The sequence below is a fragment of the Centruroides vittatus genome, unplaced genomic scaffold (assembly GCF_030686945.1).
Source record: "Centruroides vittatus isolate TY-2023 unplaced genomic scaffold, ASM3068694v2 contig_579, whole genome shotgun sequence".
NCBI lineage: Eukaryota > Metazoa > Arthropoda > Arachnida > Scorpiones > Buthidae > Centruroides > Centruroides vittatus.
The window spans coordinates 419,180-432,635 of record NW_027122347.1 but is presented as its reverse complement, the minus strand read 5'-3'; the positions used below and the strand labels follow the sequence as shown (position 1 = coordinate 432,635).

Sequence of the window (13,456 nt, the reverse complement as noted above, 5' to 3'; positions counted from 1 at the left end):
TCTGTCTGTGCCAAGAGCTTGCAACCGGAAGTGATATGTTGTATAGTTTCTGGCATGACGTGACATTTTCTGCATGTGTCATTTGTGAGTGTTGCATCTTTGAGTATGTGTTTTCTGTAGTTTTTAGTATTTATGACCTGATCCTGAATGGCAATCATGTATCCTTCCATCTTCCCAAAGAGACATTTCCAAGCTAACCAGCTGTTTGACGCAGTTTTGTCAACGAAATCCTGGGCCAGGTCGTAAGGATGCCTGCCATGGAGTGCCTTTTCAGCCCACGATTGCTTAACGGTGTCTATGCTTTTTATATGTTGTGTTGTGTCCATATGTTGTGAGTGTAAATTTAATGGTGTGTTATTCGAGTCTGCTAGAGTTACTGTTTTATGTAACTGATGTTTCTTGCTTTTTGTAGAAAAACTCTTGCAGTGTTCATATTTGTTTGAGTGAAAGTTAACTATGTCAATCAGGCCTCATCCACCATCTTTACGTGGAAGAGTTAATCTTTCTGTGGTGGATTTAGGGTGATGTTGTTTATTTTTAGTAAGTGTTGTTCTTGTTTTCCTTTGGAGTGCTCAAGATTTGTGTGAGTCCAATGTATAACTCCAAAAGAATGTGTGTGTGAGTACTGGAATGACATATGTGTTTATTGCTTTAACTGTGTGTTTTGCATTTATATTATTATTGTTATTACTACTACTATTACTACTTTTTTTGAAAACATAACTGTAATTTTATGCTTTAAAATATATTTTGACATTGAAATTTTTATTTTATAATAAATCTATGAAAAAATATGAAAAATAATATTTATAAAAACTTAATGATGATAAAACTTCTATTTAGCTATTTAATTGAGACAGAAAAACTTTTTAAATTAGTTTATTAATTTTCAAATTTCCTGCACAAGGAAAGAAGCGAATATTTTGTTCTAATTCAAGCCTAAATGAAATTTTATTTATTAAATAGTGTCAAAAAGCATTTTGAAATAAAAAGAGATTTTCCGTTTGTTCTTTTTAAAGCTCTTTCAGTTTTGCTTTTTCATAAAAGTCAAAACTAGTTTATTAATCAAGACCAACTCATTCTTACTACAAGCACATAACAGTGTAAGTAGACAGTGATGTAAAAAGTGACCAAATTAATTATAAACAAAATAAACAATATTCCTATTTCATTTTTAGAACACAAGATAATTTCTCAAATGAATGTCTATAGGTGTAGCCATGATGCTTTCAGTTTTTTGCAGCTATTGTCATAATATTTTTATACCACAAATTTCATTAGTGCAATTGGAAATATTCTGCATCTCTGTTACAAATTACAATTTAGCTAATTCTTATGGTCTTTATTATATTAAAGATTACTTATTAATTTATTATAATTAAGTGTAATTTAAAAAGTTATAATCCCATTATTTATTTATATTTTTTTTTTATTAGATCCTGATGAATCAAGTTCATTTCTTTTGGAATTAAGTTCTTTTTTGAAAGAAATGAGTAAGTAGATTTATTTTCTACGATTGAAAATGTTTAATATTATATATCTTATTCTTTAATTGAGAATAAACAATTTCCTGATTAATAGCTTTCAATTTTTTCTCAATTTCTCATTTCTAAAATATAAAGTAACAAAAATACAAAGGTGATAATTATTTCATAGTAAAGACAAAATATTATTGTATATATTTACATTAAGGCATAGATAGTTGTAATGTAAAATTTAATGAACTTTATGCACATTAGAAACAGATGCGCTTGAAAACTTTTGACAGTAGACTGTAATATAGTTTAAATAATCAATAGCATTTTTGCTGAAATTTGCCTTGTTATAAAATTCTTAGACTTTATAAACTGTTCAAAGAACAGATTAAATAAATACATTCTTTCTGTAAATATCTTGATTATGTTTACTAAGATACATGCAGAAGTAATAATTTTTTGCTTGTTTTAGGTTTTATATTTGTAGACACAAGCATGTTACAAGTAAAAATAAAAAACAGTGTGTAAATATGTATTGTTTTTTTTAATTGAAAAAATTGTTGCCATTGCATTACCATTATGCAATAGTTCTCATTGGCAACTTCTACATTGCTGAAAATTAAAAATACTACTTTCCAATTGGGTTAATTACAGTTTCTTCACAATAGGATCTAGTTCTAAAATTATATATTTCTGAATACAGGTAGCCCTCGGTTTATGCCGCAGTTTCGTTCCTACAAAAGCTGGTGCAAATCGAACTGGCGTAAAATGAACCCATATTTACAGTGAGGTATAGAGTTAGGTTCTACATAAATGAAAAACAAGCAAATAATTTTGTTTATTAATACAATATAATACAAAATACATATATTATAAATTTAATTTTTTTAAATGTATTTTATGATAAAATAAAGTGAAATGTTTTTATTAAAAAATCTTAAGAAAAACAAATGATATTTCAAAGTTTCGAATCTCTTACATTTTTTGGAAAAAAGTACAAGTATCCATTTTTAATTGTTTAGATTTTTGTTTTCTTTCATTAAGAATTTCGGAGTATGGTCGAATGGATGCGATGATGCTCCTTTTTACATTTGCACTTCGCTCCCAATCGTTGTCTAACTCACAAAGTTCATCCGTCAAACTTTCCATAGTTGAAATGATATGCTAACCGAACATAGAGCTACAGACGAGCGGAGATGCTGATTGGTCATCTGCCGGCCACCATAGCGCATATATAAGGTCAGTTTGGGTGGGAAAATTGAAGTTGGTTTTGTCTCACTAACGATAGTTTGTGAACGCCGGAAGTGCTACTGTGTCGTAAGGTGTTTTCCTGAATGAACTGATACGGGATAAGGAAAATCGGGGAACTACACCGTAAAACGGCAAATTGTGCAGTGGCGTTATTGTGAATTGGCGTAAATTGAGCCAGCATAAACCGAGGGCTATCTCTACAAGATATTACACAGAACCTTAATCAGCATACCATTTATTTATTCTAATGCTTAAGGCCTTCTTCAGGATCACAGAAAATGGAATATTGTATAATCCATTTTCTGTGATCCCGAAGAAGGCTAAAACTGGGAATGAGTAATAGTATGCTGGTTAAGGTCCTGTACAATATCTTGTATTTACATGATATCTTGGGCAGACTTAAACTGGGGATGTAAGACAATGGACACACTTTCTGGGACTCTGCTAGATAGCCTAAGATGATCACATTGCAAATAATAAATGAACTTACATAATGTTAAAAAACAATCTTTTTTTAAAAAGAAACTTTAAAATTGTGCAAATTATTTGAAATATTCTTATTCATTTTTATAAGAAAATAAATATAAAAACAAGGTAAAATTTTTTAAAGAAAACTTTGAAGTGAAGGGCAATGATGATAAATGCTTGGAAATACAGTAGAAATTTTATCTAAAATACTTAATATAAATATAATTAAAATACTTTAGAATAAATAAATAAAAGCAATTGTGGCATTGTACAGACTGAATTCTCCACATAATTGGAAATCACTATGTCATCTGTTGATTGTAGTGCCTTGAAACTATGCCATACATACATAACATTATATTAGATTTTGAGTAAATTAATTTACCTTTAAATACAGTAATTGTGTTACAATATTTATAGTTCATGAAACCTTAAATGCACAGTGCTTGATATATCCAAAACACAAAAACCACAGAGTTTCTGGATTATCTGAAAGATCCCTGGTCCCATCACATTCAGATAATCAAGTTTCTGCTGTAGTTACAAATAATTACATATTTAATTAATTTGATTAAAGTATAATAAGTTAATTTAAAAGTTTTTAACTACTGATTTTAAAACAGCTATTTATTTCACAATATTTGTGAAATTTTTATATTGCTTGCTTGAATTAAGGCAACTTAATTCCACATGTAGCTTTTTAATTTTCTAAATATTACTGTCATTCTGCTTGTTTCAGGTGGTACTTATGGAAAGTTTTTCATTTTTTTTAGATATTGCAGTCTGCTTTAAACAAATTCATACATATTTTTGTTATATTTAATGTAGATTGTCCATATCAAAGTTTGATGCAAGGAAATATTAGTCAAAGATTAGGATCAAAAGACCGACGATTGGCTTTACTTGGTAAGTAATTGAACAGTTTTATTTTTTATTTTTAAACTTTGCCAATAAATAGTGGAAATACATAATTTTACAACATATTTAGCAATGAAATAGTGATCAAATTAAAGCTGATGACATTTAAACAAAACCTTGTCTACATATTTATTTATTTCTAAAACTACTGATAAATTTCTTTACATTGGTATGCTGTTTTTTAGATATTTGACTAAAATATTTCAAGAATTTAAATAAAAGAGAATTTAAAAGATTTTATATGTTCTACTGAATTTCAAGCATCAGATTTTCAAGGAGTAGAAAAAAATTGCTTATATGAAAAAATATTCGTGATGTTCAGTAATTTAAACTTGCATAAAATGTGCATCTATAAACAACAGAATTTTGTGTTCATTTCATATTCTAAAGACATTATCAAAGGCTCAGAAAAAGCGAATTCGGATGAGTAAGTTGGCCTCAGTGAAGTTCTGTATACTCACAAGTGAGATGTTTCACCAGAGCCATAGAAGTGAAAAAGACCGGAGAGGAAAAATTTATCTAGTTAAACCTGATATTTAACTGAGATATAGGAAATTTATTCATACAATTGATTATCCAAAGTTTTCAATCCAATATTTTGTTGCTGTTGTAAATTTGGTCTATATACAATGTCTTTATAAGTCTGGAATCATAATTTATTTGATTTTTGTTTGTTCCTTTACAGTTAAAGCATAACACTAAGGAAGAATGAATTCAAGTTATTTTGATGTTGAGGATCATCTATTCAGAGAGAAGTCACTGAAAAGTGACGGGTTGCATCCACCATCGTGTCTGATTGATGGGAAGTTTGAATGCAACCTGCTAAACTGTTTGATAACTTCATTGACTGCATGCTATCATAATAACTTGAATTCATTCTTCCTCCTCACTCAATAACATGCTTCAACTGTAAAAGAATAAACAAAAATCAACAATTTTCATGATTCTAGACTTATGGAACACTGTGTGTGTGTGTATGTAGATGTATTTATATTTATTTTTTGGTTTTGATCATGACACACTGCAAAGAAAGGGTGGTCACTACTGATTTGTATGTAATAAAACTCATTACTAATACTGAACTTTTTTGTATGCTAGATTTTTTGTCAACTGAATTAGAAGCAGCTAGAATGATAGCAGTTGACAAACCAAGCAAGCTGCAAGTTGAAATGGTAATTTTATCAGATTTGATAAAATTTTGTAATGTCTGAATTGCTCTATTCAAACTCTTACCAAAATTTAAACAATTCCAATTTTAAGGAAGAATCTCCTACTGCGGCTGACCTGAAAGGAATGATCATTGCACTGAAATTCACCAAACCACCGCCAAATATAACTGCCAAACAGTTATTTGATAAGGTAGAAAATAAAGTAAGTAGTAAGTTAATTTTAGAAGGAAATTGCAGTTTTTGAAAGTCAATTAAATTTTCGGATTAAACAATTTCTCTCCCTCCAGATCAAAGAAATTATTGCCAAGCTTCCTCCCAACAGTCTTGGCAAACCGCTATTCACCGGAAAGTTATCCGATAAGCAGTGGTTGGTTCTAGCGAATATCCAAGATGCAATGAAAAAGGAATATTTTCTTAGGAGAGAGATGTTGTTGAAACGTTTAGATGTGACTATTCAGTCTTTCAAATGGGGAGAAAGATTAAAGGTATCTGTTTTTAAGTTATTTTTTCATACTTCAGATATCAAATAAACTATTTAACGATTTAAATTGCATTACAGATGTAAAAATAAACTATTATTAATTTTTTTAATTTATAGCGTTTTTAAATTATTGCTTTTTAATACCATTCACACAATCAAACATTTTTCTAAGATTTCAAAAAAATCCAGAAACTTAAAATTGCCATTAGCTATGCAAATAGACAATTTAATTCTGTATACATAAATGGTATTTTGATATTTTTGCAAATTAATTCATTAAATTTATTAAAATTTTTAACTAATGTTAATTTCTTGAATAAAATAGCAACTATAACATCATAATCTTAATGATAAATCAAATTTTTTTTGGAGTGTATATATATGCTTTTACAACAATTTCTGAAATTTAATACTTTTTCTTTACAAAGTGTGCAATTTGCCGAAGTTAAGGTATGTAAGAGTAAGTTTCTGAACAGAAACATGCACTTAATAACAGAAAAAGTAAATTATTTACAACTGAAAGAAGGTTGAAAACAGAGTTTAAACTGCTTCGTTTCTACCTCCAGTTCTGCAATACAAGCCAATCAGAGTGATCATTTGCAAATGTCGTCAAAATGTCACTGGGAATGTAATTCAGTTTGGCAGAAACGAGGACATAGTGTTTCTAGTGATGATGCTAGGTGGCATTGTGCATTTTGATTTGTCATCTAATGTATCGCTGTTCAGAAAAACGAAACAGAAAAGTGATTGAAATGTGTTTTTCTGTCATAAATGTATCTGATCAGAAAATGTCTCGTATGTTCCTACATCTTCAGGTTCCAATATCACTTATTAAATACCAATATTAAAATGGAAATAAACATAGTTGGCAAAATTACGACGACAATAGTTATCTATCGTTTACATTTATCTGTCAGAACATTCTTTGAGTCAATTTAATAAATTAAAACTTTTATCCTGAAACTAACCCAAAAAGTAACTAATTTGGATTAACGGGTAGTAGTATTATATTTTATCTAAATTATTAAATTTAAAAGAGTACATGCTGTTGTATTTATAGAATAATTTGAAATAAAAAGTTGATTAGAAATTACAAGTGTCTCAGCTTTATCAAATAAATTTAGAACGACAGCTGAATGACGGAGACAGTAAAAGTATCAGTCTGCCACTCCGAGCCAGTCTTTCTGTCTGTCTACACTAAACCAGTTTTTTGGTTTGGTTTGGTGGATTTTCAGAAATTTTCAGATCACTCGACCTAGATCCATGTTAGGCCTCGTCTCTCGAAATTCAGCCGTTCTGTTTGCGAGTTCGGCCAAACCCAAAACAGACACGAAAAAAAGCATGCTTAAATGCTTCTGCGGATAAAGTTAAAGAAAAGTTTAATTTAAAAATTTAAAGTCTTTTCTATAAAATACAGTCAAACCTGTTTTTATGCGGGGGATAGGGACCGCATTAAAAAAAACGCATAAAAAGAAATCGCACGAAACTTCACGAATGGCTGTAAAAAATAGTTTTCGCAACACAATTAAAAATATATTTTTTTTATGCGGTGAATAGGGAACGCATAAAAAAAGTCTCACGTAGAAAATAACTCAAAACCGTACGAAATAGAATTTATTGACAACAGATGTCAGCACTTGACTGCATCGTCTGGTCTATCGTCTGTTTTACATATTTTTGTCCAGGTGGTGTTTTGTTGACTTAAAAAGTAAATTATTTCATTTTTCGCATATTCATGCAATAATATTACTATAATAAGTGCATTTATGCTATAATAAGTTTATTTAGCTATAATAAGTCAACGTGAGACATGACGAATCGCACGAGACTAGTCGCCAACTATACCGCACAAATAAAAAATCGCACAAAAAAAACCGCATAAATTAAAAATTCGCATTAAAAAAATCGCACAAATAAAAATCGCACATAAAAAGAGCGCATAAAAACAGGTTTGACTGTATTATTCACGTTAGAATTATAAGCTTTGTTATTTTATTATTAACAAAATTTTTTGGAATGTATATCTTGTATTGTTTGAGAATTTTGCAAAGATGCATGCTCCCGATAGGATTTATTTAGAATACTGTTTCACAAAATAGAAGCGTAAATCTTGGAATGGCAGTCGGATAGACGAAAAGAGTTAAATAAGACACACAGAGAATTGGAAACAAATGTTTGAACAGTTTCCATTAGGTTATGATGATCAGTGCCAAAAGGTTGAATGACATTCTTAGGCGAATCCTTACATCTAGAGTAAATAAATAAACCTATTTATGTTAACTTAAAATCTGCTTTCTTTATCTATTTATTTATTTACTTTTTAAATTAGAAGTAAATATTTTGTAACATTGTAAAACGTCACTTGTCTTGCTACTTTATTTATTTAAATTATTAATGGTTTTTTTATCATGCTCTCAAGAAAATGATGTTAATTACATATTAAAACAATTAAAAGGCATTTGGAGTCTCATTTAATGAAATAACTTAATTCATTTATATTGTTATAATGTTTCTTTTTTTGTCTCTTAGAAGTTGGAAATTTAGTTAAATCAATTATACAAGGAATGATTTTAGTGCTATTTCTGCTACAGAAGAATTGTTTTATTGTTGTTAATTATATCATAAACAAAAATCAACAGCAAAAATGTGTTTTTTTTTTTTTTTTACTTACATTTGCCAACAAACTACAAGCTGATAATATTTCACATATAAAGTCAACTTTTTTTATTTTGTTAAATAAACAGCATATTTTTCCTTACATCAATTTATATTTGTTACATATTGTTTTAGTAACAGTTGGGGGCATAAATAAGAGAAATACAGGGCATACTGTATATTTATTTGTACCTTGTTTGCCATTCATTTGTTCATTTTATCTTCATACTCTGTCTTTTTTTATTTATCTTATTACTCACACCTGATACATTCAACTTAATAGATTCTTGTGCCAATAAAAAAAAAAAAAAAATATGTAATTGTTATTAGGGACACCATTTGACTTTATCATATTGTGATAGAATTGAGTTCTTGTAATTAAACATTTTTTAATTAGTATTAGTACATATAAATTATCTTTTACTCCATCTAACCCTAGCACTGACATGTTTGAATATGTGTGTAAGGACATGGGTGTATGTGTTTGTGTTAGAATGTGATTAGAAGAAAATGGTTGCTGGACATTGAGAGGTGACCTTACACCTGATGGGCACAGAAGATCCTTATGTTTTCTTGGCGTCGATTGCTTTGTTTTTGTGTTTTGTTCATTTTTGGGCAACCATTTTCCGTTAGTATGTACAATGCTGCTTTTTTTTTGTTTGTTTGTTTGTTTTTGTCCCCAAATTTTATTAGGTGCACACAATCACATCAATGAACAAAGACATTGTCACTTTGACTCCACCATATCTTGAAAATAGTTATGGACCTCCATTTTTTATTACATTTTTGATTCCTCGTACAATTAATGGAAAATGGCAAGGTTTAATCAAGATTGGTTTATCAAATTTTGAGAACGAACACAATTCTGTTTGAAGTGGCTTTGCTAATGCTCCACCTCAATGATTGTGCTTTATAAGAGTGTCCGTAATAATTTATATTCATGCATTCAATTTATATAAAATGTATTCATGTGCAAATATATTATTGTTATTATTATTTTTATTTGTGTGCATTAATATACTCATTTACATAATGCAATTCAATTAGATAGTGTGCATTCTTTTTGGAAATCAGTTTGTGTTGTCCTCTATTTTTGAAAACTGAATACTTAATTTTAGATTTAATAAATAAAAATTTGTAACTTTGTGAATTTTAAGGATTGATGGTGTAACGGCAAAAAAGAAGCACTAAAGCAAGGTGTTTACCTGTATGAAAAAGTTGTATTTATATTTTTATTTATTAAATGTAAATAACACCGGCCATGTTCCTTTTATTTTTTATGTAATTTTAGATCTTCAAACATAAATTAACAAGAATAATCTAAAAAATATAGAATATTTTACCTGGTAAAAATACCACAATTTGAAGACTAAATATTAGAAAGGTAATTTTGTTACATTGCAAAAAATACTTTTGAAGTTACAAGTGATCATTTGTAACCATAGTGATACAATTAACATTAGCAAATATGACTGTTCTTTAGATATGTTTATTTACTCACAAATATGTAAATTGATTAAAAGATTCGCTGGCATCAGATTATTGTAAAATTCTAATAAAAATTAAATGATGGAGGCAAAATTTTGTCCCAGATTTTTAGTTCATCAGTGGCCAAGTGGATAAAACTACTGAACGCTAATAGTTGGTGGTGGGTTCATCAACAGCTGGCCATGTGGAGTTTTCTGGGTTTTCTTCATTTGTCTAATACCTAAACAAGAGCCAGTTTCTCATAGAAAGTCCTCCTGAGAGGTACCCCCTTGGCAAATTATCCAAATGTGACATTGCTTTATTCCATCAGTTCAATCCAATTCCATTAAATTGTCATTAATTCATACGGAGTTAATTGGCTTTCCTTGCAATTTGTTTGTTTAGACTTTTTCTTGAGCTGAGCGAGTAAAGCTTTACACTCAATTACTCAAGTGGACTAAGAACTGGCCTTAATTCTGGCTTTCTTGAGTTATTTTAACATGTTTTAGACATAATTATCAACATGAGCATGTGAGCCTTATTCTGGTAACAGAAAATGATGTTTATCTGCCACACATCGTTTAATATTGCTTTCAGTTTATATTGTTTACATTTCAGTAGCAAAATTCAATAAATAAGATTTAAAAGAAAAACAAACAATAGTCGCCAATTTTTTCACTACGAAATGCTGAATCAAATCTGTACTTCCACATAAAATACCTTTCAAATTATAATTTAGCCTGTACAGGTTTAAAATATCTCACCTTAAATTCTCTAAACAATCCAAAATATCGTTTTTCATTGTAATTAATTCTTATTTTTCTGAATGAAAAAAGAGAATGGAATCCCTGTTAGAAGGAAAACAATTGCTTCTTCTCTTAAATATAGACTGTGCACTGTATAATGCCACAGCAAACAACTGTAAGTTTATAAATTCATATTGTGGCGTTTAAAAATATTTTTAATGATAAATATGATTGCTATTTTGTGCTATACAAAAACAATTTTATTTTATTTTCTATACTGTGTAAGGTGAATTTTGATAACATTAGAGTTGCTTAGTTCGTATTTCTAATTTAAATGTTTGCTCTATATTGTTAAGATTATCAAACACTAATAATTTTTTGAAAATTATTTTGCTGAAATTTATTTAATTTGTATTGTTTAGAAAAAAGATCAGGAGATCACGCAGGCATATCTTCCTAAGCGCCAGGCATTGACTACCATTCCGAATATCTTCCTGTCCGACGTCTTAGCTGCGAGGGAAGGTAAGCAAGTTTTGCTACGAAATATTTTAAATTTCAACATTCAATTCAATAATTTTCTTGAAATGAGAATAAAAAATTTTCATTGTGACAAATGTAGTCCAAATTGGATTTGTTTCAGGAGTTCCTTAATAAGTGTATTAAAGGTTAATGATAAAAATAATTCATTTGTTACAACTGCATTTATTTCTATATTTAATACTTTACTGTATATTATTTTCACTGTTGAAAAATCCTATTATTCACTCTATTTTTGTCATTTTTTTTTACCTATTCTTAGAACATATATAATGTAATTTATTAATTTTTTATGTAATTATTTTATAATCAGATAATTTGATTGTAAATTCAATGATGTAAGCTCACTGTTTTCATTGTCTTAGCATGGTAGAAGTTTGTTAATCCAGCAGCTACATGATCAGAATAGTGCTGGATTATCGATAATACCAGATTACCAAACATTTGCAAAAATTCATTAAGTTATGTGTGATCTGCGGGTATTGCTGTACACTTTCTATTAGTGCCCACTACAGTATGCTTTAGATCTGTTTGTGCACACGCTGATCAGTATGAAGATGATCCAGTGCACGACTGTACTGTGTTAAGATTGATTGAAAAACCTGCAAAAGTATTAACATTATTGCACAAAACGATCGACATTCCAACAATAATGCTAGCATGCTGGACAATTTCAGCATGCTAGTATCAGTTTATCGGCAGGTTTTAGAAAATGCCAGGTTATCAAGTATCAGATTAATGGGCGTCTACTGTATTTGAAAATCTTAGCGTAGCTAGCACAAGTTGTTTACAATAGAGATTTAAACAGAATTGGAAATATTCAAGAAGCATGCTGCAAGAAGCAAATGGAGAGTATTATTTTAAAGAAGTACTTTCCTTAAAATAGTTGATTAAATTCAATTTTACATATTTTATATAATTCAAACCTAATAATATATCTGTAATAATTTACAGAGTAATGATGATAAATTCAATTTGCTCAAAGCATATTTTAATTATTATTAAGTAATAAAATATAGAAAAATGTATATGAATTAGCTAAAAATTACCATTTAAATAGTGTTTTATTTTTATAAAATATATAATAACTAGCAGGTATTGTCTGGGCAAAAAATAACAACAAACGTTAAGTTTATTAGATCGTTTTGTACTTCTAACCCCTCTATTATTGGGCTGCAGTTTGAAAAAATTGTAGACCTATAAATTCCCACTGTAGAATGTCTGTCTGTGTGTTTCCTTAATCTCGAGAACAGAGTTAGATAGATGAAATCCGAGACCACATATGGAAAGCTTAGGAGGCCCCGAGTTAACTGTATATGAAGTTCTGATGCAAACCAGAAGTCTCGTTATTTCAATTAAAAAATTTCCCCCTTCAAGGGGTTAGATGGATGACGGCATGACTGCTGCTGACAGGAAAGGTATTATGTACACGGTGCAAGACACTAATAATTTGAGGTGGAGAGCAGATATTTTACTACAATTAGTTTGGTTTATTTGGTTATAGAAATGCAACATGTGAGTGATCTGCTGAGGGGATGCATCCCAGGAAGACTTTTATGTTAAGCTGGTCCCTATTTAGGTGTTACTAACATGAAGAAAACCCAGAAAATAAAAAATCCCCATTCCAAATTAAAGTAAAAAACCTAATTTGCCATTGCATAAAAAATAAAGAAAATTTTACATTGTTGACACTGCAAATGGTTGCTGTGTTCAATGATTTCTGGGTTACCCAGTATAAATGTGCATCATGGGATTTCTAAAAAAACCAGAATTAAACACAGCTTGTGCTTGTTTTGTAGTTACAGATTGTGCTGCTAGGAGTTGTTAGCTTGGGGTTTTCTGTGCCATTCTGCTGTGTGGAGTGTTTCATCCTTGATGTTGCTTTGTGTGTGTTTTTACTTGCAGCATCCAGTGATGATTGTAATGAGTGACAACAAGAAACAAAAAGCTTATATGAAATTTTGTTTTCTGTTGAGAAGAACTGCAGCTGAAACCATTGCTATGCTTTGACAACTCTTTAAAGATGATGCTTTGATTAAATCACAAGTTTGAGTGGTTTTCCCAATTCAAAAATGGCATCATGTCAACTAAAGACCTACCATAACCTGGCCATCCTTTGAGTAGCCAAAATGAGGAAAACACCAAAAAGTTTGATGGGCCATTAATGAAGATTGTTGAAAGTCCATTGACCAAATTTCAGAAGAAACAAATTTGTTTGGAGTACCTGCCAGCAAATTTTATCAGAAGGTTTGGGAATGAGTCAGGTGTTGGTCATATTTGAGTCTCAAA

General features: G+C 29.7%; 1 protein-coding gene and 1 long non-coding RNA gene across 2 annotated transcripts in view; one reads left to right on the top strand and one right to left on the bottom strand.

The window, feature by feature from the left end:
* Positions 1-13,456, bottom strand: part of LOC136979134 (uncharacterized) — a 28,739-nt gene that overhangs the window by 8,846 nt on the left and 6,437 nt on the right. The gene's annotated exons all lie outside the window — the stretch shown is intronic.
* The window catches only part of LOC136979128 (protein FAM98A-like), a 31,540-nt gene that overhangs the window by 14,878 nt on the left and 3,206 nt on the right, over positions 1-13,456 (top strand). The window contains exons 3-8 of the mRNA XM_067275055.1: positions 1,437-1,493; positions 4,023-4,100; positions 5,211-5,284; positions 5,373-5,483; positions 5,569-5,766; positions 11,053-11,152. Coding sequence (XP_067131156.1) covers positions 1,437-1,493; positions 4,023-4,100; positions 5,211-5,284; positions 5,373-5,483; positions 5,569-5,766; positions 11,053-11,152 — 618 coding nt within the window. The remainder of the gene's footprint in view (positions 1-1,436; positions 1,494-4,022; positions 4,101-5,210; positions 5,285-5,372; positions 5,484-5,568; positions 5,767-11,052; positions 11,153-13,456) is intronic.